The sequence below is a fragment of the Haemaphysalis longicornis genome, unplaced genomic scaffold, assembly GCF_048455015.1.
Source record: "Haemaphysalis longicornis isolate Haplotype H1 unplaced genomic scaffold, Haemaphysalis longicornis Haplotype H1 scaffold_29, whole genome shotgun sequence".
NCBI lineage: Eukaryota > Metazoa > Arthropoda > Arachnida > Ixodida > Ixodidae > Haemaphysalis > Haemaphysalis longicornis.
In genome coordinates this window covers 980,850-1,007,252 of record NW_027526331.1, presented here as the reverse complement: position 1 = coordinate 1,007,252, position 26,403 = coordinate 980,850, and the positions used below count along the sequence as shown (strand labels likewise).

Genomic DNA, 26,403 nt, shown 5'->3' with positions numbered 1-26,403 from the left:
AAGTCGAAAGAACCCCCCGCCTGCATGCTTCAAACCAACACTTTACGCTCACGCAACCACCCGGTTTTATTCCACGTACCGTAATCGTTGCCCAGCAGAAATACAATATTGCCCACAACCAGGCAACCTAGGTGCGCACACGTTTCCCCTCTCCCCTCCCCTTTTAACAGCTGCGGGAAAGCCCGTCGACCAGCGGACAGCTGTGACCCAGCTTCTTTAGGTATCCGATCTAAGACCGCCCGACCGTCCTATCGACATAACAGCTAAATGAATGTTCCTACCGTTACCAACATCCACCCCCACTACATTGCAATCTCAAAACCGCGAATAATATTATTCAGGCCACGTGATCTCCTTTTCCATACTGATACACTAATATTCTTAACAATATGCTGGTTATGATTTCAGAAAAGGGGCTGCATGCATCGTGCACTTTTACTCGGTACCATGCCCGCCTGTACTGCGTGTCAGCTCCGTATCTTCCGTTCCTCCGTACACAGAATGGTCACTTGTTGCGATAGCGTACCCCCGCCGAACGGCGGTTGGGTGTAACATCAGTATTGCTGGACAGTCAAGCACATCAAGGTCACGTCACTCCGCGAGAATGGCAAGAACACAGAGAATGATGCAGACAAAAAGTTTTATTGTAATCTGTAAAAAGCAAAAATCCTCAAATTTGGCCTTTTGAGTGTCGTCAGCGAAAGCTCGGGCTCACGGCTTGTTGCCCCTGAGTCTCCACCCGAGGTTGAAGCCAGTCGAGAGCAGCGTCCAGGCGAGCACGGGACCAGCGCTCCGCAGCAGGCAAAGAATGCGCCACGGTTGCTCCTGCGTCCGCACCCACTGCACACGCTGCGTGCGAAAAAGACGTCGCGCGTGATGAGTAGAGACCGGAACTTTAGGCACGAAAAATCCAGGTTTTAGGAGCCTATAATAGGCACTTAAAATAGCCATTTAGGCATATATAGGCACTAAATGCTCTCATTCAGGCATGTATAGGCTCAGTTCGTATTTACTTCAGAAGCATATTTTAGTGCATTTTTTGTTTACTTGCAGTGATACCGCGGGGAAATCGTGTGCTGGGGCAAAGCAATTTCATTTATTCGGGAAAATAGGCCGCACAAGAGTTGCCGTTAGCAAATTTACGTGAAATTCAGTGGTACTCACCACCGAAAGTAAGGACTGAAGGCCATGAAAAACGACACCAATGTCAATGATTTGCTGCTTGAAGTTGTACCCCCTTTCAGTCGATAATTCTGTGCGAAAAAAAAAACAACGCTCAACGCCCACGGAAGTTGGGGAGCGCTGTTGTACTTATGGACGCTGCATGACATCATTCAATCTGGAAGATGACAACGTTTGCTGATGAGAACTATCGGCAGATTTCTTACCGCGCGGACTCCAGAAATTTTATGTCAGACAGGTTTAATCAGACGGTCCTTCGGGGATGGTGGCGGATCTGTCCTGGACCTCCCAAATGAGCTCAGCAGACTTAGTGGCGCCAAAGCTCTCAGCTGCTGAAATGTCGTCTGCTAAGAAAGCGAAATAAGCACACGGATGTGCCCTGTCACGTTGAAGTGTAGCGTGAAGTGACGCTTTTGGCGATTGCAAAGCTCAGCCGAGTTCCTGAAAGTGGAATAACGGGCGATGGTGGAAGGTGCAAAATCGGTAACTGCCGCTTGAAGCCATAACTGCACTTCGAAGAAAGATCTTGACTGCAACTGATTATTCATTGATGTAGCAGAACGACCTTCCCAGCTCTTCACAACACCGATGAATCACATGGATAGAACAGTGAAGGGCAATAATTCTTTAAAAATTATTCAGCCATTCTGTCCTGCAGATGCAGATCATTAGCGAAGCTGCGGGAATAATACCATTCAGTGACTGTGCACTATATGCCGATTGTCAACATTAGACAGCACGCAAGATTCTTTGGAACGCATTCCTTTAACGCTAGGTTTCCAAATGCGCTAAAGGATTACCCGGCACGGAAGATGACGGGTGTCACTAGATTACTTGTAAAGTGCTGAGATCCCCATTCCTAAGCTCCGTTTGTCGTTCATTCTTCGTTCTACACGCACTGCATCTTGCCAGCCAGTGGTGTACCTGTTGCCGGCGGCTGACAGTGCACGTGTTCGTGGCGTCACCTTAAAACTTTTGTGTCCGAGATTTTGTGTCCGTGGATTCCCCCAGGAGGCGTCTTTTCCCTTGACCGGTGTGTGCGCGGCTGTGTCGTGTTTTTTTTTTTTTTTTTTTTTTGGGGGGGGGGGGCTGCTATTTATCAACGAAGGTGGGCAGCTAAGGTTTTTAGGTACCTATACTTGAAAAGCGTGGACACGCAGTGGTTAAGAAAGACTAGAAGGCTAACGATGAAATACGGAAAGAACAGTGGGGAATTCAAAACAGCCAAGGTAACCAAAAAAGAGGCAAGGCAGATTGAAACGAATAAATGGAGGGAAAAAATGGAAGCCAAAACGTCGTTAGAGATGTACAGGGCTGAGAAGATGAACATCAGAAAGGAAAATTTCTACGATAATTCCCAGGGCAGTGCTTTGCTTTTTGAGGCTAGAGCAGGTTGCCTGCGAACTAAGAGTTTTGTGGGGAAGTATTCACAAAATGATGGGGTATGCGTGGTCTGCGGAAAAGAAACAGAAACTATGCGGCACATTGTGCTAGAATGTGAGGGTATCCATCCAAATCTACATGAAGGGAATATTGGGCTGTCAGAAGCCCTAGGATTTAAGGGTATCACAGAGGAAGTTAACTTCAATGCTGTCGAGGGGACGAAAAGAAGATTAGAATGCTGGTGGACGAAAAGCAGAGGGGAATATTGCCTAGGACAGTTACCACTTGTAACAGGAAAAAAAAAAGTATTTTGTGCTAATAAGCTTTTTGTGCCTGCCCTAAGCAGCGCTAGTATTGAACCAAAAGTGTAAAACATAGGTTTATTAGTCTTTTTTGGTAAGATGACATGTCATCACCCCGATACAAAGGGGAAACCAATAGAAATCATCATCATCATCATCATCATCATTTCCCATTCTGTTAGCGATAGATGGGGCAACCGTCAGAAGTTTTCGCTGTTGGCCTGCGGACACAGCGCGTCAGAAGAACAAAGAACAAAAGGTTTCCTGCGGAAAGGGGTCACGTCGGTGAGCTTGGCTGTGGTGTAGCTGCCACACGGGTTTTTCTAGCGGCTCGTCCGAGGTGGCAAGTATGAGGTGGTTGCAGTTTGGGCACGGTTTGCGCTTCTCGGCGTCTGTGGCACGACGCGCGGATTTTTCGTGCAAACGGCGTCAAACAAACACCCCGTTGCGGGCTTCTGAAGTAAGAACAGTCCCTGCAGGACGCCGACTCAAACTATGCAGAAAAAAGCATGTATAACACAAAAAAAGGCATTCATAAGCGCCAAAAAGTCCATATAATGAAAATAGGCACTAAAAAGCCGATATAGTCAGAATAGGCACTATAGGCACAATAAAATATTGTTTAAAATTTAATTAGTTTTAATTTAAATTTAAAATTTAAGGTTTAATTAGTTCGTCCTTATATGTTAAATAGGCTTGATACGGACTGAAGAAAAACAATAGGCATTTTGCCTAAAGTTCCGGTCTCTGGTGATGAGTGTGGCCACGAAAGTCGTCGATGTTGCACTCTCCATACGAAACATTCGGCACTAGTGCTTACACGAATTTCTGGTGACTTTACGGTCGCCGACCGCTTTGTCGTTTTGATGACGTCAGCTGTGACGACACTTCGAGCACTCCTTGGACTGCACCCACTTTCTCTGGCCATCCTTCTTTACCAAGTGTAAGAGCACTGTGGTTTTTTTTTTTTTTTTTGCTTTTTCAGCCATGTAGCAACGTAACCTTGACAGCCTTGGGCTAACTTTTCCCTTTGGCACTTTGGACGGACCCCTGCAAGATTAGCACCGGCCGAGCTCTCAAGTTGCGTGGTGCTCATGCGAGCAAGACCAAGAACGCTCAACTCCTCTCAAGTTAGCTCAAGTTCACGTTGGAGACGTGCGTCCAAAAGCAACACCTTCGCCTTGAGCCTCACCGAACTGTAAGGAGATGGATTAATTTAGATTTTTTCACATACGCCGATATTTCAACACGCGGGACTGAGTTGCCTTTTCGACGAAAAACTGCCATTGCACCCGTGACTGGTATCTCCCTGTGATAGTAAAGAGGTCCCGCCGAGTTAAAACTGCGGTCTTACACTCCGAAGCTGCCCTTGGGCTATGATAGACGCGTCGCAGAGGAGGGTACCTCAAAAAAATTAAAGCCGCTCCACTCAACGTGAAAGCTGTCGGAAGTGCAGAGCAGTGATTTGCCATAATGGGCTGCAGCACCCTTATCCGCTCACTGCTACCACCCAACGCATTTCAAATTTCCCGCCTTAGTAGTACTCGCGCGCCCCCTGCCTGAAACTGCGCCAGCGGGAGTTCTGTTCTTTTTGTGCTTGCTTTTCCACCTGCACGTGCCGGCGTTGCACTGCCACTTTTGTTTTCGCTTACTATCGTAAAATTGGGCCCATCTCCCCGTGAGGGGGACTCGAGTAAATGCGTCGCATAGGGGGTGGGCGTATTGCGTTAACGTTTAGTGTTTGGGGAGTTGGTGGTAGTGAATGCGTTGTATCAGCAGCTTCTTGACGTAGTTTGAATGAGTCATGGATATAAGGCGCGTTCGTAGCCTCCCATTCTGTGTCGGCTTTGTGGCGCAGTGGGTAGAGCACCATGTACATTGCGTTCCGCCCGCAGGGTCGAGGGATCGAAACCAGGCGCCGGATAGTATTTTTTTATATATATATAGTGTAGGGGCGGGGTGCGGACTACGACTACGGACGTCAACGCGGGTGACATCGTGAGTTACTGAAATGCTCTGCATTTAAAATAATCAGTCAATAAATATTTAATGCCTCTGATATTTCCTCACGGGCGTTTCTTTTTTTATCCACCTTGAATAAATGTTCCAACGCAGAAGAATCCCAACCCATTCCTCCTGCCGACAGCCTGGAACTAGGAGTACTGTGCAAAGCTATACCCATCGCTTTTGGCGTGAAATGTTAATTTAATGCCACGTCTTCTGTTATCGCGTGCTGTATCGTGTCGCGCGTGCCGTACACCAACGACCTTGAAACACTCAACGCTGGTTATATGATAGCTTTACGCTTACTGGTCGTCGACATCAACGCCAGGCACACCAACTCTGAAAGCCGCCAATATAAATTCGCCACTCAAAACAAAAACTCCTGCGAATCCTTCTAGTTTTGGTGAAAAAAAGTTTGTAGCGAAGTGTTGCGCAAATTATTGTTGCGGATTGCGAGCATGTCACAAACGCGACATTATTTCTCTGCAACTTGCCCTAATTTTTTTTATTTGGCTGCAATAGCGCGTGCACCTAGGACCCCCGTTCAACACCTTTGCTTCGAGCTTGTGCGAAGACTTCCAAACTGCACGACTAACTCGGCGCAGAAAATAACCGCGGCTAACGGGTATAAAACTGCATTTTCACGAGCATTCGCTTTTCCTGAGCGTAAACAGAATTATATGCCCGCATGTTACAGGGTATGTAAAATTCCAATGGACGGCTATTTGAGAAATGACAAAGAAAACCGCCTAGGGCGCATCTCAAACAATTTTTGTCACGAGCAAAAAAGGTTAATTCTGGTTATATGCATACCTTGCATTATTTAGAAAACCGTTCGCAAGAGAATACGCTAAGACGTATGCGCTGGCTGTACGGAGAACGACGACTGCAGTCAAACTCGGTTATAGCGAATTGTAATATGCACCGCGATTAGTTCGATACATCCAATAGTTCGATATAGCCGAACCCGTCTACAACAAATTTTCTTGTTACGACTTCGCAATACGCGGGACCCCCCGTGTCATTCCCACGTAGAGAAACAAACGCAAGAATTATGCCATTACCTTACACAAAACAATCCATTTATTGTATGCACTAAAGCTGCTTTCCGCCTTAAAGGGACACTGAAGTGAATTTGCCAAGCTCCCGTTTTTGCTTGCACTGCGTAGACTGGCTCAAATTAGCACACTTTTCATCGTTTATCCGGTTGACAAATATGTAATTATTTTACAAAGCGCGAAAGAAGAAAAACTACCATGCGCGGTTTGCGGCGGCCGCACCAACTAAGGCTGTGACGTTGGGAGGAGGGGGCACCGTGATTGGACGATACCCAAGGTTAGCAATCAAACAAGTTTCGGTTTCGGTTCTGTAAAACACAACCGATGGTGTTGTTGGACGGGCATTCTCAATATCTCAGTAATCATCGTACCGCGCTTCTGCCATGTTGTCGGCTGTAAAATGCATAAGATAAGCCTCCCAGGACGGCTTGGAATCGTAGCATTCACTAGCCTAGGCCTACGCAGTGCATGAACGCCCTCCGCCTCCCCGCAGACGCTCAAATGCCATGCGCTTTTCCCCCCTATTTGGAGCTTGCCTCACTCATGCCTCTATCGTAAAAAGCGTGTTCGCACCAGGCCAAGGGTCTGTTGATTCTGGCCTGTGCCCACTGCCCGCAAGCAGTCGGTGCTTATGGCAACAGCACGCCAACGAGAACTCGCTAGCGCGCCAGTGCCAGCCTTAGCGCGTTCTGTGAACTAGTTGGTGGAGCAATGAACGTTGCGGCCCAAAAAAAGGTGAACTCAGTATAGAAAACATAGGCGGAAAACGAAAAAGTTAACTTATATAAAAAAAAGCATGTACCCGCGGGGATTCGAACTTGTGACTTGCAAAACACTTGCGATGATATACGTAGCGCTCCAAACAACTCGGCCACAGGCGATTTTTTTTTATTTATTACATGGGAAAATACGCTCAGACGTTGTAGTACGACGAATACAAGCAAACAAAAGAATACCCTGAAGTTATGAGAAGCAAATATACATCAAAATTCAGGCAAACACACACAAGCGTTCAAAAGAGGGAACCAGTCAGGTGGTTGGTCAAGCGAACTATACACACTATGTACAAATGCCACAGTTTCTCGGAAATAAGACTTAGTTGATCTTGGTGGCTCAGCATGCCTATCACATAAGCGGCATCGCCACAGACTGTACAAACCAATCAGCACGAACATGTCATAAGGTGGCTCACCAGGATAGTCGAACGGCAAAAATCGGATAGAGAAAGGCGTAATATCCATGTCTTTTTTGAGCGTTCGCTGTAGAATGTCCCAGAAAAAGACAGCATCTCTGCAGTCTACAAAGCAGTGATCAATTGTCTCTGGTCGAGTACAAAGCCGACAGTCTGTCGACCAAGCTATAAACAGACCCCGATCTTTCATCCAAGTTTTAACAGGGAGCGTGCCAGTGTGTAATTTAAAGAAAAATGTTTTAACACCTGGCGGAACACACATTTTACACACTCTATTGAGGACATCCTGGTACGGACACTGTAGGTACAGAACACGATATAAAGGTGTGGGGAAAAGCCCAGAAACCAGGGCATCAGAAATAGACTCGCGCGTAGCAGTAAATATGTACTCAAGGCTAAACCGAGCCTGTAAGAAGCGAATTGTGTCAACCACTTCTTTGAGGAAACCTCGCGGGCTTCGGGCTGCGTCCACAGACAGCGAAGACACCACAATATCTGGGAGAAAATGTGCAAGACGTATTTGCAGTACAGCTTTCAAAAAAGGATGTTGAACATCTCGAAAGTAGAATAAACGAGAAAGAAGCTGCCAAAGAAACAGATGAACAAGCCCAAGTCCCCCTCGCACAACCGGAAGAAAAAGGTTATCTCGACGCATTGGCTCACTACGCGAACACCAAATGAAGGTTGCAAAAATCCGGTGAAAAGCCTGGATCCTGAGTCGTGAGCAATGTAACACCTGTAGGACATAAAGAAGTCGGGTCACAAGGAACGTGTTACACGCCCGAGCACGAGAAAAGATGGACAGCTGCCGTCCCCGCCAGTCATTCACTTGGCGCTGTAGCTTCACCGCCTGCTCCGACCAATGCGAGTCAGTATTGCGAAACTGCGAGAGGGGTACTCCTAAATAAGTTAGGTCTCTATTCCAATTGATTCCGGCGAAACAATCGGGTGTGGTTCCCTATTCTCCTAACCGAAATCCGCAGCTTTTCGCGAAATTCAGGGCCGCACCTGAAACCTCGCAAAATTCTTGTGTAATGGCAAGAGCATTCTCCACACTGGTTTTGTCAGTACAAAATAAAGCGACATCATCGGCATATGCTAAAATTTTCACTTCGAAGGACGATAGCGTGAACCCTCTAACATTAATGTCCTCTATTATGCGCACGCACAATGGTTCCAGATATAAGCTACACAGGAGTGGTGATAATGGGCACCCGTGACGAACCGATGAAAGAAGGTGGATTGGTTGGGTTAGTCGATTGTTGACTATCACTCTTGTCGAGCCATTAGCATAACATATTTGAATACCTTCGGTAAGCCAAGATCCTGCGTTCACATGCTGTAGAGCACGAAACAGAAATTGGTGACTGACGCGATCGAATGCCTTTGCCAAATCTAGTTGTACTAAGGCTACCTGGGCTGACGTACCCGAAACACACTCCAATATAGACCTTGCTATGTGTATGTTAGTTTGAATAGATCGCCCACGGATGCCACATGTCTGATGGTCACCAACTAGTAGCTCAATTACATTTTGAAGACGGTTGGCCAAAATCTTAGCGAAGACTTTATAATCTACATTACATAAGGAAATGGGACGATATCCTTCTACTTTACGCAGTTTGTCAGGATCATTACTTTTGGGGATTAGAACAGTGTGGCCTTCGTACAGCGTAGGTGGAAGAAATCCAGTCTTGTAAGCCTCGCGGTAAACCTCAAGTAAAAATGGAGCCAGCAGAGAACAGAAAAATTCTACAGTGAGACCATCAGGTCCCGGGGTTTTGCCTTTCGACAATGATTCAATGCTAGACACCAATTCTTGAATGCCAATCTCCTGGTCAATGGATTCACACTCGTCCTGGTTTAATTTGGGCAGCAAACTAATGAATTTGTCAATGGAGTCCTCGCTCACTGCTCTTTTAAGAGTTTGGAATACAGTTCTATCGTAATCGACGAAGGCCATCATTATCACAGTATAGTGTCATCAGTAATTTTCTCCTTATACTCAATTTCAAGTATTTGTTTAGACAGAGCATGACGGCGCTCATCACCTAGTGACCGGCGACACGGTTGCACTTCAGCAAAGCGCTGTGATCTCGCTCGCACTAATGCTCCCAGGTATTTCTCAACATCAAACGCCTGTAGCTGCGCCTTGACATTCCGAATGTCATCCATATATTGACCTGGACATCGGCCTTCAAGTTCATAAAGTTCTCTCAACAATTTATTTAGGTGATTTATGTTGTTTTTCTTTTCAAACGTCATCACTGTAGCCTCTTCAATTTCCGTGACTTTCACTTCTTGCTTAAATAATTCCCACCGTGCGAGCATTGGCAGATCATAGCGATTTCTTGCATTTTGCATAATTTCTGGCACACGATTTAAAAAGGGCTGATGGGATAGTAAAGAATTATTAAATTTCCACAATTCCCAATTCAGGCGACGACTCCGACACTGTTGGCTACCATGCGCAGCAGATACAAGGCAATGGTCGCTAAAAAATACCGGATGAACAGAGTAGCTATGGACACACGGTAGAGAATCTAAAGAAACATAAATACGATCTAGCCTAGCGTGAGAGGCTCCCTGAAAATGTGTAAAACGATTTTGCAGTCGGACATTTTCTCCTATGTCACAAAGGTGAAAGTCACAAGCAATGTTTTCCAATGTTATAGCGCTTAAGTCCGATCGTTGGTGCTCACATGACCTGTCACTCCCCCCCCCCCCCCCCCCCTAAATCCCCGAAGACCATTAAGTGGCGGTCAGTACGCAGGCGACTCTGTAATGACAGGAAATATTCTTCCCGTTCGCGAGGTTGCGACGGTGCATAAACGACAATAAACCTCCATGACTGTCCCGCGATCATTAGGTCACATACGATAAGGCGTCCCTCCGAATCAGCGGATACAAATTCCACACAGCATTGGAGGCGCTTGTTCAGAAAGAGCATGCACCCAGCAGATAACCCTTTGGCGTGGCTAACGCACACTTCGTACTGATTGAAAAGAAGCTAGAGCTTCCGCAGCCCCTTCATCCGACTCAATTTTCGTTTCTTGAATGGCCAATATATCAAGCTTCCAACCCCGCATTAGGTGAAGAAGCTGGCCTTGACGCCTCTTGTTACGTAAGCCACGGACATTTAACGTTCCAAACTGAAAAGAAAGAGCTCCCACCATGACAACCTACAGCAGTACTAGTTTTACGCACCCTAGTTTTACGCTGTACAGTAAAATATCAGTTGATTTTATTTCCTTAGTACCTATATTGACTTCGCTGACTCTTCTCCCACCTTCAAGAGTCCTTATATTTTCCTACTGGCGTACCAGTCAGCGATGCGTCGCATGTGCGCTTGTGCAGCGCTTGTGTGTGAAGCGACCTTGACTTGGAGCTAGATACAGTGTACAAACTAACCATGTAGAGAAAGGCACATTCTTCCATTCACAAACGTGTCCTGGCTTCGTTTCAACTGAGCGAACGAATTGCGACGACCCGTCGGCGGCCGGCGGACGAAACGCCGGGCCGACTGACCCTGTCTGAAGGCCGGGGCGCCGTGCAGTAGCGCAGCCAGTTGCGAGCTCGGCTCCTCCCGACGTCACACGAAAACGCCACAGAAAATGGGCGAGCGTAAAGAGACGAGGACAGCATTTTCGAATTAATTTTTCTACTAAATAAAATCGCGTAAACGCGCCCAGAGTGGTCGAAACACGGCTTGGGGACTCCGGACTACAATTTGCGCGAGTAACCCCGCAATGTTTACATATCACTTCAGTGTCCCTTTAACTGCCCATTTCACAAAAGAGCGGTGATTTTTGTTTTCACTTTCGTTTTGGCGGAGATGTCGTTTGCGCTAGTTTATGTCCGTGTCCTTTAATATCGAAGTAATGTTGGTAGAGCACATCGACTGGCGAAAGCGTTTCATTAACCTTCATTAAAGCACCGAAGAGACTGAGGATGCCCCTTGTGACATTTTCTTTCAGCAGCACCAGTAGCCATGACATCAGTGACTCTGTCTGTGCCTGAGGGGCTCACAGTGACGGCGAAGTCGTCGATGACACTCACGAAATTCTCAAAGGACACTCCTTTAGGCGCAGCATCTGGAACGTTGGCGAGCTCTTCGCGCAGCTCGCCGATGATGCTGTATGGTCCGGATTCGCTGGCTGGATGTGCTCCTTCGTGAACCCCGTGCGTCGGAAACAGTTGCGGAAGGTGTCAGGCGTCACGTCGCTCCATGCGAGGCTCAACATCTCAGTCGTGGCCAATCAGCATTTCAATCACCGCTCCGAGACCATGCATTTCGGCGGCGATTGCATGCGCGCCGAGTTCGATATATCCGATGTGAACTTCGTTATAAGAAATATGCTTCGCATGCATTTTCGTAACGGACTTGCTTTTGTTCGATATATAGCATAATCAGGTCTATCCGGGTTCGTTATAATCGGGTTTCACTGTATCTGCAGACGTTCTTTTCCTCTCCGAAACCGGTGTGGCAACATTCATGCGTGTTCCTGGCGGCTGTCGGACCGGCTTCCCGAGGGGGGAAACACGTGCCGAAAGGCGCCGTTTTTCGCACATGCGTCTGTCCCTTTATGGCGTCCTGCCGCTACATCTGCGCATGAAGGGGCGGTTTCTGTTTATAGAATTTGCTTTTGTACTGGAGGCAAAGTAGATGAACAACGAATATGGCATTTTTGTGCAGCGGTTCAAATTATTTAACCGAAATGTGGCAGCTGGCCTCAGTGTCGGAGTGTTGTACCGGAGTTGTAAAGGCCAGGCTACTAACCGGGATTTCTTGGGCCAGCCGGTGCATGGCCAGGTGAAGCAGCAGCGATACCGTGTACAGGGCAGCCACGGTCACGTGACGGTTGCTCCACGCCTTGCTGCCCACTGACGACGCGCGTCTCAGCTCAGCGTGCTGCCTGCGTCCAAGGCAAGTAGCAGCAAAATCTTGGCGCGATCAAGCATCTTTCTTATAGGAGGCACACTTTGAAGGGGCCGTGCAGACAAAACCTAAGTTTGGAATTCATTCGAAAGATTGCGTCGTTAGAATCATACTGACACCACTCTGAACGCACACTTCACTCAAATGAGCTTTATAATTAGGAGAAAATGGAATGCCAATGCGACCCACTATACTCGGTGACAACTTAAGAACGGCACCGGAAGTTGCCGCTGTGCCTTATCACCGTAGCCGGATGTTTCTCCGCGCGGCGCTAGTAGGGCGTTACTGGGAATATTTTGAACATGGCGTGAGCCGCTCCCGTGATTTTTTGGACTTAATATGCTTATAAACGACTCCAGTGACGACAAACAAACTGCGTGAGACAAGGCAGACGATGTCACGCATTCATAGCAAACCACTTTCAAAAAGCGCGCGCACTGACGTCACGGGCGGCGCTTTGGCGGAGTGATACACTACATGAGGTGGTGCCGTTCTTGAGTTGTAACCGAGTATAGCCCATTTCCCGCAACAAAACCTATGGCGTAATATGCAGCTGTGAGATTGGCTGAAGCCGGCAAAAGCAAACGCAAATTAGGCAGAGCTTATAAGCTTGCCGAACGAGCTATTTGCACTGAAATGTAGGGTACATTCTTTTTATAGCAGTAAGAACGAGGGGGGGGGGGGGACTATGGAAGTTATGAAAACACACGTAACCACAGAAGCGCCTATGCGCACTGCTGTTGGTACTGGGCGCACTATGCTTGTTTTAGCTGCACAGCAGTCCGCCGCTCTGGAGTTGTCTAGCACGACCACTGGCCGACTGGCGTAAGCGACATTGTCTTACGTGACCTTGTTTGTCGAGACTACCGCCAGGAAAAGATTACTTTCTACCGCAACAAAAACAAGCCAGGTGCATGCAAATACAGTCAAAAACGAAGCAACGGCGGATAGCGGTACGCGACTTAAAGGGACCCAGAAAAGCCTTTTGTAAAAGTTACAAAAGGCCTGTAGCACCAATATAGCGATGCAATGCCGTTGGAATAATTGATCTACATTCGGTATTATCTGCGCCAGAAGCAATTAAATGCACCTCTCCCCCTTGCCGATCGATTCCTCCTCCCTCTCTGCTGCTTTCAAAGCAGCTGGAAACACTGGGAATAGCCATGTGACATCGCGACGCTCGACTTCCGTTCTGCGCTAGCTACATTCCTGCGCCTAGGCACGCGTCAATCGCTGCGGGCCCGCCTTTGCCTCGGGATTGCGCAGGAAAGAGGAAGAGCTGCCGGAAGCCAACGGCAGTGACGTTGCCGGTGGCCGACCTCGCCGGCGATTTGGCGAATCAGGGGGCGGCTCGCCGTTGCGTCAGCAGCGATCGGCTCGCTGCGGCGTCGCGCTCATCGGCTGGCAAAGGCTATCTTCAAAAATTGTTTACAAATTATCCGTACAACGTATGGGGCTCACACTTGGCTCAAAAATCCCCGTTATGTGTTTTACCACCAGATTGCAACCTTAACAAAGCTTTTCTGGGTCCCTTTAAGGTGACGGTAAGCAAGGCTGCCGAGCCGAACGATGCACTGGAAGCTCGTTTTCATAGCCACACTTGTGACTGCATGGCAGACGTCCCGAAAGCACACGATTTGGCGGGAAAATCAAAATTTTAACCTAAATTGATGAAGTTCTCAGTGAATACGGCGTCGTTTGCTGCCGGTCAAGCGCTGGGGCAGTATAAAACACGCAGTCTTTTGAGTAAAACAAACTTGTATTTTGTCTGCATTGCCCCTTTAAAAATAATGTGGCCATGCACTCGGTAGAGATGGTTTACCAGCGATGGTGAGACTTGCGGCCGGTTTTTTGCGTACGACGCGTGGCCTGCAGATTTCGAAGTAATGTGCGAACGGTGTTCGCCATTGCCACGTTGGCGCTTCCCCTCCAGCCGCAATGCCGCTGCTATGGTGCCTAGAATATACTGGCCAGTATATTCTATAGGCACTATACCGCTGCCGCTGCCCGCCGTTGTCGCTTGAGCTGTCAGCCTGTAATTCAAGCAGCAGCTCGCCGCGCACACGCTCTGCTGTGAGGGAGAGACTCTTTTCGGCTCCCTCCGACGCGCCGTTCCCAATGTCCGTAGTTGCGAGAGTTCAGTTACGCCAGCCAGTCTCTCTCCGCTTACTTTCAACGCCTCTACAACCTCGTTCTTTCGCGCATGCGCACTAGGCTGCGCCGGACGAGTTGTCTGCGTTCACGGGACCGCCGGGTTCGCTTTTCGTCTAACCATATGAACCTTCGTTTTAAAAAGGAACCGTGAAACATTCTTAAGTACATTATCGAGTAGAAAAGAATCTATGAAACACCCGTGGGTGTGCTTCCCCGCAATGCACAGGGAAGGCCAATCACTACGATCAACGGTCTAAAATAGGCCAGCGCCTATTTCGGCCAGCATAAAACTTGAGCCGGAAAATGTGATACGGGCTGTGACATCCCGCAACGCATGCATGACGATTTTTTACGTTATGTCAGAGCGCAGGTCACATTTTTGCGAGTCAGATCTTACGGCGGGCCTTTTTATTTGCTATATTTGTTCTTGAGGACACCGCTGTTTGTCATTCAGGTGCACGTGAGGCAGAGCAAAACCATGGGCATTTTTAGAGCGTAATTTCTACTTTCACGACATCGGCACAGCAAGTAATCACAACTAGCGGGTGTACACCTCCCAATGATAAGGAATAGCCTCTGTTTCATGACGGTCTGGAGTGCTACCAGGTCCGGTAGCAGTAATACATAACATCTTTTACCGATAAGGCCACACTAGATAGCAGCAACGCAATGTTATTTTCAACCGAATTGCCTTACTTTGCTCCCTACCTGCTGTCGCCTTTTTTTTTATGTGCCATTTCTTGCTTGCGACGGAGGACGGCGAATTTTTCACCTAGAGAGTCAACTAAGGCGTTCGCGTTTTAAAAGAGGTGGGTGTACCGCCGTCGAATACGAAAAAAAAAGAAGCTTGCACTAACACCAAAGTCTTGAAGGTAGCGAAGCTGTACGCAAACTTCACGACCAACACGACGGTTTAAATCCACGATTACAGCCTATTTGCTTCTTCTGCGCTGCCGAAACGACCTTTACTTGTTATTTGTTGCTATAAGTGTGAGCTTCATTAACTTTGTTTATTTTTTTTTTAGTGATAATCATTGCACATCGGCTTGGAGGGGCGTACGCTGTGACGTGTCTTTCTCGTTCCGAGGAAGTGTTGCCGCGATTACGGCGAACGCTGGAGTTTTTTTTTTTTTTTTTTTTTTTTTACCAATCTTGGCTAATCTCCATAAGTGGGTATGCTTGGCTTGGCAAACGTACGCCGGAGACGCTGGCCGGTCGCCGCGAGGCACGCACACAAGTGCGGTCGGCATTTTCTTGGTTTTTTTAACTGCGGGGCGGTCGCCGCGAGGCACGCGCTTACATGCGCTCTGCATGTTCTGGGTATTTTTAACTGCGGACACCGAACTCTAACGATTTGCTGAACAGCTTCGCTATTAAAGAGCGAAGAGTAATCGTCTGACCGAGCAAGTGAGTGAGCAAGGAAGCTACAATTCCTGAAATTTTGGATGGAAATTTTACCCAAGTTTTGCTAATATGTGTAATGTGCCCGTGGGGAGCAGCTTCCGTGTTCCTCACCAGATGGACTTAAACGCTTTTCTCTTGATACGACTTGACCCTCCATGTCTCTCTACTTGATTGACGCAGCCGATCAATTAGCCATTATCGGCATAAGCCTGTGGCCGTTTTCTTTTTCTACGCAACATGAACCGGCGCATTGAGGATGATGTTTGAACGTTCTTTGTTCCAGTTGAGGCAAGCTGCACGAACCGTGACGACTACCTCAAACGTCTTCCGATCCACGTAACTACGTAGTACTTCTGTTTAAACTTTGAAAATTTGTTCTCATGAGTTGAAGAGCTGTAGCCGGGGAGTAGTTGATTCCTGCTTCGGAGTTCATTGAAGTAAGTTACATCTCTGATGCTGGCGATCTCTAATGCTGACGGTTTAATCTCCAGGCGTAAAAATGCACATCTCCTGGGAGCAGGAAAGCGAAAAAAGAAGTGATCGTTGCTGTGGCGCCTATATTTTCTTCCTGCTCGCGGCGTACCTTATGTCACGTGGTGTCAATAGGCGCGTTTTCTCAGCGAAACATTTCTTCTTGATTCCTTGTTTTCTGGCCTGTAAGTACGTAGACTTCTTTTTATTTACGCCTTTTCCTCGCCAAATTCCCCGTCATTGTTTTCCTTTCTTGCTTTTCCACATTTATGCGTACTTGTAAGTTCCCGCCATTAGAAACAAAAACACAACCGCAAGCTCAAACTGCGAATAGCGCAGCTGACTAAACAAGCTGAGGAATATGCAAACACCCTCAGCCGACAAAATTGGAACCAGCTTTGCGATCAGTTACAAGGTACCTTAAGTAATCGCCGCACCTGGCTCATTCTCCGGTCGCTATATACTCGGGCGCACGGAAAGCAAAGCAACTACAGGACACCACCTCCAGCGGCTCATCCACAACTATCCCGGTACCGATGAAGAACCCCTCCGCGACATCACTACCCACCATAAGGAGTACCTCCCACACACCATGTTTGGCTTTCGCCCCGAACTTTCAACACAGAACATCCTTCTTCATATTAACGAAGACTTATTGGATAACCTTAACAACAAAACCAGAGCGGCATTCTCGCACTTGACGTCAAAAGCGCGTTTGACAATGTCACCCATCAAGCTATACTCGAAGGCCTGCAATCTACCCACTGCGGAGAGAAAGTCTACCGTTATGTGCGCGACTTTCTCACCGACCGCACGGCCACGATTGGCGTGGGACAACTCCGCACGGCAACTCTAAAAACACCACCAAAAGGCACCCCCCAAGGTTCTGTCATTTCTCCCCTGCTTTTAACTTGGCAATGCAAGGGCTACCGCCACTCCTGAACAAGATACCAGGAATCAGCCATGCGCTGTACGCAGACATCACTATCTGGACGCGTACAGGCTCAGTAGGAGAACAACAAGACGCACTCCAAACAGCAATAAACATCACGGAAGAATACCTCCGGGCTGGCAGGCGCGCCTGTGCCCCTGACAAATCGGAACTTTTACTGCTCAAGAAACGCAGCAGAGGTCGCCCACCCGCCCCCATACCCGACCTTGAACTCTCAGTCAATGGTAACCCCATACTCCTGGTTAATACCCTAGGGATTCTCGGCTTAACATTACAGAGAGACGGAGCAGGCCTTTCAACCATCCAAAAAGTTCAAGAAACAGTAATTCAAGTCACCCATCTCATTCGCCGCGTAAGCAACAGACGCCATGGTCTCAAAGAGCACGACATAATACGCTTGACCCAAGCCCTAATCATCAGTAGGATTATTTACGGCACTCCATACCTCAGTCTCAAGAATAGCGAGCGCGACAAACTGAATGTCCTTATCCGGAAGGCCTACAAGCTTGCACTTGGTCTACCTCCGACAACTTCTACCGACAAGCTAATGAAACTTGGTCTGCAAAACACCTGGGAGGAACTCGCTTAAGCTCACAAAATCAGCCAACTCGAAAGACTTAAACTCACCAAAACGAGTCGTCATACGCTACGTCGGCTTGGCTACGATGCACAGGAGACATCATATAGTAAACAGCGCATCCCCCTGGTTCTACGTCAACTTATAACCGTTGCTCCAATCCCCAGAAAAATGCATCCCGTATTCAATGCATACCGAAGAAAGGCCAGGGTCATCACCCTCAGAAAATCCTACGGAGACAACAAACCAGCGGTCCGCTACACTGATGCTGCCCGGTACCCTCGAAAGTCTGAGCATGCCATCAGCGTTGTCAACAACCATGGCAAAGAACTCATGTCGGCCACAATCGCAGTCCCTGACACAGAGTCTGCAGAGGAAATTGCCATCGCCCTCGCTGCTACCTCGGGCTCAGACTACCTCACTGTCATCACAGACTCCAAAACCGCCTGCCGCAATTACCAACTAGGTCTTGTTTCTGGTCAAGCCATCCGCATCCTGAACAATCTACAAAGCCCACCCGAACTCCGCATAGTCTGGACCCCAGACCACGCATCCCTCGAGGGGAATGAAGCGGCACACGCCGCTGCCCGCGAGCATACCTTCCGGGCCTTCCCCTCGTTGGCAGACAGATCGATGACCTCCAGCGATGACATTCCAAGATACACGGATTTCCTCGCCCATTACCGACTGCAGCGTCGCATTTACCCCCACCACACCCCAACATGACCAGAGAGGACGCCATTACCCTCAGACAGCTGCAAACTAACACCTACCCCCACGGAACACTACTCCATGCCATCAACCCAACAACATACACTCTGACTTGTCAACACTGCCCCACACCCAACACTCTCTACCATATGGTCTGGGAGCGCCGACAATCACCATCATTAACCCCCCAACCAAACCCAACACTGGAGCAGTGGGAGGATCAGCTGACCAGCTCACGCCATCAAGACCAACAACGACTGGTGGACAGGGCCCGCCGGGCAGCCAAGGACCAAGGCTTCCTGGACTAAGGAGGCCTCCCACAACGGAACTGATACAGCTGAATAAACGTCTATTCCTCCTCCTCCTCGATACGTTGCGGCGACTTTTCTCGTTCATTGTCTGCACTACACGTCCTTTCTGTTCGTGTATAGTAATGAAGCCGATACCATTTGAGGGCTACAAGAGAACTACAACCGGCTGAGGGCTACAACCGGCTGACCAGCTGAGACCTTGTGGCTCAATAAGACTCGTCGCGTGAGCTCTCGTAGACAACCAGGACTAAGGCATCCCGGACTAAGGACGCCCCCACCGTGCTGGTACATCTGCCGGATAGCGCCAAAAGCTCGTTTCGGAAAATATTTATTTCTTCACTCACTCACTCACTCACTCACTCACTCACTCACTCACTCACTCACTCACTCACTCACTCACTCACTCACTCACTCACTCACTCACTGAGCCCTTTTGATAACCATTTTTTTCCCCTGCGTGGTTCTGGGCCTCTCTTGAGGTTTTATTTAACTCTAAGCTTATGCGGCTTCACAGGATGACCGGCCCATGGCTCCCTGCTCTGCTTCGTGTGTAGTTTCGTCGTAAGCCCTTGGAGATAACCTGCATATCACCCTCTAGATTACTTCTACATCTGACTGGATTTCTGATTTTATGCATATATCAAATTTTAGAACGTGAGCCCCGGTACAGTGAACTCTTTCCAGTTTCTCCGTAATATATACTTCACATTTTGTATAATCCCAGTGCGCTCTGTATTTCGTTATAGGCGCATTCCATCTTATTTTTTTCACAACCTTCACAGACCTTTTAGGAAGTCTAAAAGGTGTGTCATGGAGGTTTGTGCCGGAAGCGGTGCTCATAAAACCGCGTTATTTTACCCCTGGTAATATTATGTTCTGTGCACTCAAACAAATTCTTGGATACGTCACTTCTTCACGGCGTATATATCCGAAGCCCTACACATAGAGCTTATCATCAGCGAGTAGAACCCGATGTCATCCTCATTTGTTAGTCCTGAGACTCGCCGCCAAACCGCCAGCTAATTTTTAAGTGCGATGCACTTCTTAAGCGACCCTGAACCAGCGTCCACCGGCGATGTCCGCATAGCATACCCACGTGGGGGATTGGCCAGGAATCTCCTCGTCTTCCTTGGCAACGGGGGGAGATGGGCACGCGCTGCCTGGCCGCTGACATGGCACATACCCACGTGGGGGATTGGCCAGGAATCGGACGTGAGAAGGGCTAATGCACCCGCTTAAAGGAGTACTGACACGAAATTTCAAAGCTGAGACCCGCTCTAGCAATCAAGTACAACGACAACACAAATAGGTGTCTGTGAATAAATGCATCTTTCTTTCTTTGTAGTTGTGTGTGTGTGTGTGATCTCTCTTTCGCGAACATTACCGAACCGCGCAAATTCAACTCGTGCATTCGCACTTTCACATTCTTCCCCTCGGGGAAATGCGGGGAATTTTTTTTATGCAAGGGTAAGTCAAAACCCGGCTACCTAAAATGGGGCCAGTGGCAGTGTCTTCGACGTCAGAAAACACCGCGGTAGAAACCCACAAGCAGTAGCAATATACAGTAGACTGTCGATAAACGGCACCTCAAGGGACCGAAAAAAGTAGTTCCATTTAACAGGAGTTTCGTTTACAGAAAGAAATGTGCAAAAGTGCAAATTTATGTGCGTGCACACTATTAGGGTGTGTACTGTAATGAAACTCTATTTCATGGAATTCGAATGGAATTCATAGAATTTCTAATGGAACTCTATTTCTATGAATTTCATGGAACTCTAAGCACTGGAAGGTGAACGCAGCTGATAGTTTTCCAGAAAGCAAGAAAACTACAAGAGGTTTAGGCACACCAATCACAAAGTTTATTTGGCAACAATTAGTCACTGCGCAATAAAAATGCGTTAAAGTGCATCCGAGAGCCGCTTTCGAAGTCAAGAATGGTGTCCTTTCTTTTATAACGTAAGCGCAACAAATAATAAGCAGCCGGAACCGGAAAAAGCTGATGCTATTGGCCATGGGTTTGACAAGATCGAAGTTCCGGCCGGAACCGGAAAAAGCTGACAAGAAGTTCCGAACTTAAGTTCGGAACTTCTTGTCAAACCGATGGCCAATAGCATCAGCTTTTTTCTGGTTCCGGCTGTTTAATTGCCGCTTAAACGGATCTGTAGCATGTAAGTTGGTTGGTTTTGTGTTCAGATGAAGTAAAAAAAAAACTTTCCGTAAAAGCAACTACAACTTCCTCCTCACCGTGTAAACGGACACGGCAATGATACAAAACCAACCAACTTACAGGCTACAGACCCGTTTAAGCGGCCATTCCGTTTAAGCGATTTCCGTTTATCGAGATTCTACTGTACCTGCGCACACACGACCCCCTCACCTGTCGAGGGCGGACACGAGACTGACTGCCACGAGCACGTAGAAGAGAATTCCGTAGACCAGCGGTTCGAGGCCCTCTTCTTCGTCCGGCCCTCGCCTCTCCGGGTGATGCGGCGTGCTGGTCGCCAGCAGGACCAGCTGCCAGAGTGCCAGTCCTGCCAGCAGGCCCTGCGCCCAGCAGCCAAGGCGCGCCCAGCCCCGCTCCAGTCTCGCCGCCGTCGAGGGTATGCGCACAGCTCCAGCCGTGAGCGCCTCCCGGCCTCCACGGGCCGCCAACAGCTTCGCCTCCAGTGCGGCCCGGTCCACAGCGCAGAAGTGACCTGTTACGCAGCCCGTGGCCAGTTGGGGTCGGTTGGTGACCAATGCAGGACTCTCTTCGACGCCTCAACAACATCACTACATACGGCGTGAAGCTGATTCGTTGCGTCGGATGCACTGGATTACAATTTTGTTTTTTGTTTTTTTTTCCGCAGGCCTATACGTTGTGTACCCGCCCATGTTTATCATTCTGTTTCGGTAATTGAGAAAAGTGTACGGACGACGGAGAAAGGCAGCCGAGTGCTTCAATCCAACAGTTTATTTATGATGGCAGGTTCACGTATGTTTGCGGTTTACTGCAGGAGCTGAGTTAAAGATAAAGCCCACGCTTACGGAATCGGTACATGCGGATCGGCGGGTGCTATCTTAGCCCATTTTACAAAAAAAAGACTCGAGGTTTTTTTTACTGGTAAAGGATTTCGGTGTTGGAAACGCACTGAGCCTACCGATTATTAGAGAGAGAAAGAGAGCGTCATTTTAATAACAGCTTAGATGCTAGAAAACTAACGGAATCATGCTGTTATTCCGCTACAGAGCGGTGCTCGTAAATATGCACTTTTTTGCTTGATGTTTTTGCCATTCGGCATATGAAATGAGGTTAAAGAACGTAAGAGAAAATAACGGACGAAAGTAAGAGAAAGAGGAGGTATGAAAATCACAGATAGCACACTTTCTCAGCTGTACAATGTCTGCTATGAATGCAATCTTACCGCTCATTGAGGAAAGGAAAGCTGTAACAGCTTCACGACTATGCAGGCAAAATACAAGCTTTCTTCCCACCGTCTCACAGCTTCCCTGTGGGACTTCGCAGACAAAATACAAGTTTGTTTTACCCGAAAGATTCCCCCACCAATACATCCTAATTGTAACACCAACTTGAAATCAATAAAATAGATGATAACAACCATGGATGATTGAGTAGTTAGTCATCACCTGTTGTCTCGACAAAAGTTGCCGCGTAACAAACAACGATTGTTCGATTGCAGTGGTGCCTCCAGTGCCGCTGAATCACACCACCTGATACTAGCATGCAGTTTAACCCACGTATTACTCTGCTTTTTTTTAATTTCCTCTATGGCGACTAGTGCTAACGTTACTAGCTCGAAATATTAGTTTGTCAACATCTGCGATTTTTAAGGTATAAAACACCGCCTGTTATGGCGCCGGAATGGCGTTCAGCAAGATGGTTATCACAGTCATCAAAGGCTATAGTAGTTCTTCTGGACAAAACAAGGATGTGTGCTTGTTTTATAATGGTCATTTAGACTAGGGACATTTGGCTAGACTGTACAATTCTACGGTCAGCATATATTTGCACGACAGAATAAAATACTCGAAAAGGACGGGAAGACGTCACGGGGCTCAGACACTGCACCAGACACCAAAGAAGATAGCACCTGCGCTGTGTGGTGTCTTCTCTCTGCCCGTCCCGTCCTTTTCACGCATTTTATTCCATCGTGTCAAAAGACCAAGTATCCCGTCAGATTGCTTTTATATTTGTGTAGCATCTCTATAGTTACCCGGTGTCTCGACGTAGACCTTTCCCGTGTCCTTCGAGGGCAGCAGCTCGCCTGGCCGGATGAGCACTTCCTCCGTGGTACCTGGTTCACCGTCTGCAACGTCGTCTTCGTCCGCAGCTCCCCGCGCCTGGTCATCCGTTTCACCTGAGGGTTCTTTCCGTCGACTCGAGAGGAGCCGTATTCGGCGCCGCTTTCGCCGAGCACCCGCGCGACTCTGCGTTTCTGACGACGCCTTTGGTGGGCTGTGGTCGTCTGCCCCGACTTCTCCTTTGCCAACATCTTCGGTGGCAAGTTGCGGTTGCGATCCGTGCTCGGGACCTGCATGACCATGAACGCGATGTGAGAAGTCTATGAAGCCAGAGGAGGAACGGCGCCTAGGACCTATTTCTCGGAGCACGAAACAGCGTGATAAACACGACGACGGAAGACCACACGGACACAGCGCTAACAACTGGAAAATGTTAGTCTGCGTGTTTATTTTAGTCAATGTTTCAGCTGTTGCGCTAAATTTGTGTGCTCTTCTGTCGCCGTGCTTTTGCGCTGTTTCGGGCTCAGATACGTAACAACTGGCCCACTTACAATAAGCATTGCCGCTATTTTGCGGGTCCGCCGCAAGGCCTGTGGCGTTGTAGTAGTTGAAGCAGTTAGAGCACCGGGTACGGGTAATCTAAACAATGTTACCGGATAATAATAATAAAAAAACTGTAGTTGATTTGTCTGATATAGGAATCGGCAAAACATGAAAGTGAAATGTGCAGCGAAATCTGCAGCTGAGCATGATTTGCGGGTCGGCGTCTGTCTTGTGGGTGTGCTTGGCGAGCGACGTCCTGCTGGCGGGTCGCTTCGGCAAAGGTGTACTAGCGTCATTTCCGTGACGGATATGACGTCAGTGAAATCTTTGTGTATCCGGGAATAAAACACTTTCTTGTTAAAAAATTAACACGCCATGAAAAAGAAGTCACACGTGCAATGGGAGAGATTGAAAAACCTCTGCGAGTATATTCAGAGGACAGTAATACTCTGCAGAAGCGCTATGAACACAGAACTTTGCTTGTGCATTTGGCGACCACCCACAAAAGCCACCGCCGAGAAACATGACTGGGCGATTGGGGTGGGGTTCTTACCCAAGCAACCATGGACGTCTGTGGGATGTTCGGCCAGTACAAGCGCATGTACATATCCAAATGACATCCGCCAGTGGACGTTGAAAGTTACTACGGAGCATTACATAACGGCTTAAATTGAATATAAAAGCTAAAACGAAAACGCTACTTTGTTTTCAATTAAAAAGTTTTTTTACATCCACACCCTGACTTGTATATTGGACGTTGCATCTGCATATTTCTAATATAAAACTAAGTCAATTTTTCACTTTAATGAAGCACTCCACCGACTCCAACGACGATCTCTTTGGGGAAGGATATATAAGACTTGAGAACCGCTAACGAAACATCTGAGGCAAGTTCCCTGTGTTCATGTATGCCTGTCTGCCCGGTAGCGCGTTGGTCTTGTGTGGTGTAGTATTTATTGTAGGAACACAATCTTCTCGTTATGTGTTTCTGGAAATTTTCACTGAACACCCAAAATACATCCAATTTTGGACGTCCGACTGGACGTACAGAAGTGATAAATCCGGACGTCCCACTTACGTACATGGTACGTCCATCGGCCCTAAAACGGACGTAGTACGGACGTCCGTTACAGCCGGAATGGACGTACGTTAAACGGCCGACGGACGTCCGGTGGTTGCTTGGGTAGTTCCGTTTGATCGTATCACTTGAATTCTAACCTGCAGTTAACGCGCTGTAAACTGTTTTTTGAATGCTGGCCTGTATTACGTCATTACTGCATGGAACACGTCACTGCAGCGCAAAATTTGAAAGATTTTCAACATTCTTAGCGTTTTCTCGGTTTAGAAAATGTCTTTCGTGGCTGGGACTGAGTTGAGTGAGTTACCAAACACTTGTCCTTTCAAATGAAACAAAAGTTGTATTTTGCCTTAATGGCCTCTTTAAGACGCCCGCGGGTGCACCTCACCGCAACGCTCCTGAATGAACAAGCACTGAGGTCAGTAGGTTAAAGTAATCCGGTAACGAGACCCGGAATTCGAGTCGTACAAGTTAATTGCGCGAAAACAGAATATAATACAATACATGCTGCAGCAGCGTGTGCTTGTTGTTGGGCCTCTAGTTTTGTTTGATAGTATCACGTGATTCCTAAAGTGCAGTTAAAACACTCATGAATATGTTTTAGTGTTCCACTGAATTGCGACAACGTATGTTATATGCGTGTGGGTGTGGGTGTGTGTGTGCGTGCGTGCGTGCGTGCGTGCACGTGTGCCTGTGCATGTATGTGTAACTGGCCCCACTTGTTCTTAGCGCAATTTAAAAATCTGTTTTAAATTGCGTTCGTTAGAAGAAACTGCGAAGTGCACTAGAATTCCCCAACATTTTTACAAGTAACGCTGTGAATCAACAGTCAATCACAAATTCGCGAAACTCGATCGGTGCCGTTATGAAGATCCCTTATCGATCGTAAGCGCATTTTTTTCTTCTGGTGCGTGTATAGGAACTAATGTAAGTCGCCTTCCGCAACTATATACTCTTTCTTCACACGACCATGTATATAAAGACGAAAAAGCATGAAAACGGTCACAACGTCACTATGAATGAACTACCTGTAACCGGTAAAAAAAGAGAAGCTTGGTAAAGTTGTGAACTTAGCGGATTAACATTGTGTTCTTTTTTAAGATGTATGTACGTGCATTAGAACGGGAGTTCAAAGAGTCTTCATAAAATGGGCATAAAAGGCCAGGTTCGCGAAATATATAGTACTTCCCAAGAAAACCCCAGGGTGTTTCGCCTCCATCGCATGTGGAAAACTTCATAACGATTAAAGTATAGTCAGATGTTGCTTTCACGCTCAGCGCACTTCTTTCAGAAGTGATTACTCTGGAGTTATTAAAAGTAAAATAAAATTAATATGGCAGAGACAACATTAAGGGCAAAAGACATTTGTACGCAGTTTCAAGTCTAATACGTTGTTCTTCCACGTTCCGGAGCCTTGGAAACTATCCCATTAAAAAAATGTATTGGGTGCGACTTTTGAAAAACAATTACACAAAAGACTATTCGGTTTTCCGCAAAATATTTTGAGCGTTCAAATCAATTGATCTATGAGGTACACATTGCTTTCCTGCAATGGTTTCACCAGGTTTCCGAGCGGTCAGAATTTTGAGCTGCTGGAATGAGTGTCAGTTCGGACTCGGAGAATTATCTCGGCAAAAGCGAGCCGTTAGTCGGGTTACAGCTCTCACCTGCTACTGCTGACGTCGGTGAAGGCGGGCGCTGGTCTCCGTAGCCTGCAATCCCCGTAGTCCCCCGCTGAGCCTCGTCTTCGGCGTTTTCATTGTCACCGGCAGAATGTTCGTCAGAGCTGCCACCCCCTGCGACAGCGTCGGCGTTTCGTCCGTGGTCTCTTCGTATGAGCCGTCGAGGCGCCAGAGGCGGCGGACTGGGCGCAGCCATCACGCAAGGAGCAGTCCCTACT

The 26,403-nt window shown here is 47.8% G+C and overlaps 1 protein-coding gene across 1 annotated transcript; it reads right to left on the bottom strand.

Annotated features, from left to right (window-relative positions):
* Positions 1-696: 696 nt before the first annotated feature.
* On the bottom strand, positions 697-26,403 carry LOC144173106 (uncharacterized). Its single transcript, XM_077701614.1, has 5 exons — positions 26,171-26,403; positions 22,855-23,172; positions 21,018-21,336; positions 11,902-12,037; positions 697-849 (listed from the first exon to the last, which is right to left on the bottom strand). Exons 1-5 carry the CDS (start codon positions 26,379-26,381, stop codon positions 712-714), a joined length of 1,122 nt encoding a protein of 373 aa, XP_077557740.1. The 5' UTR covers positions 26,382-26,403; the 3' UTR covers positions 697-711.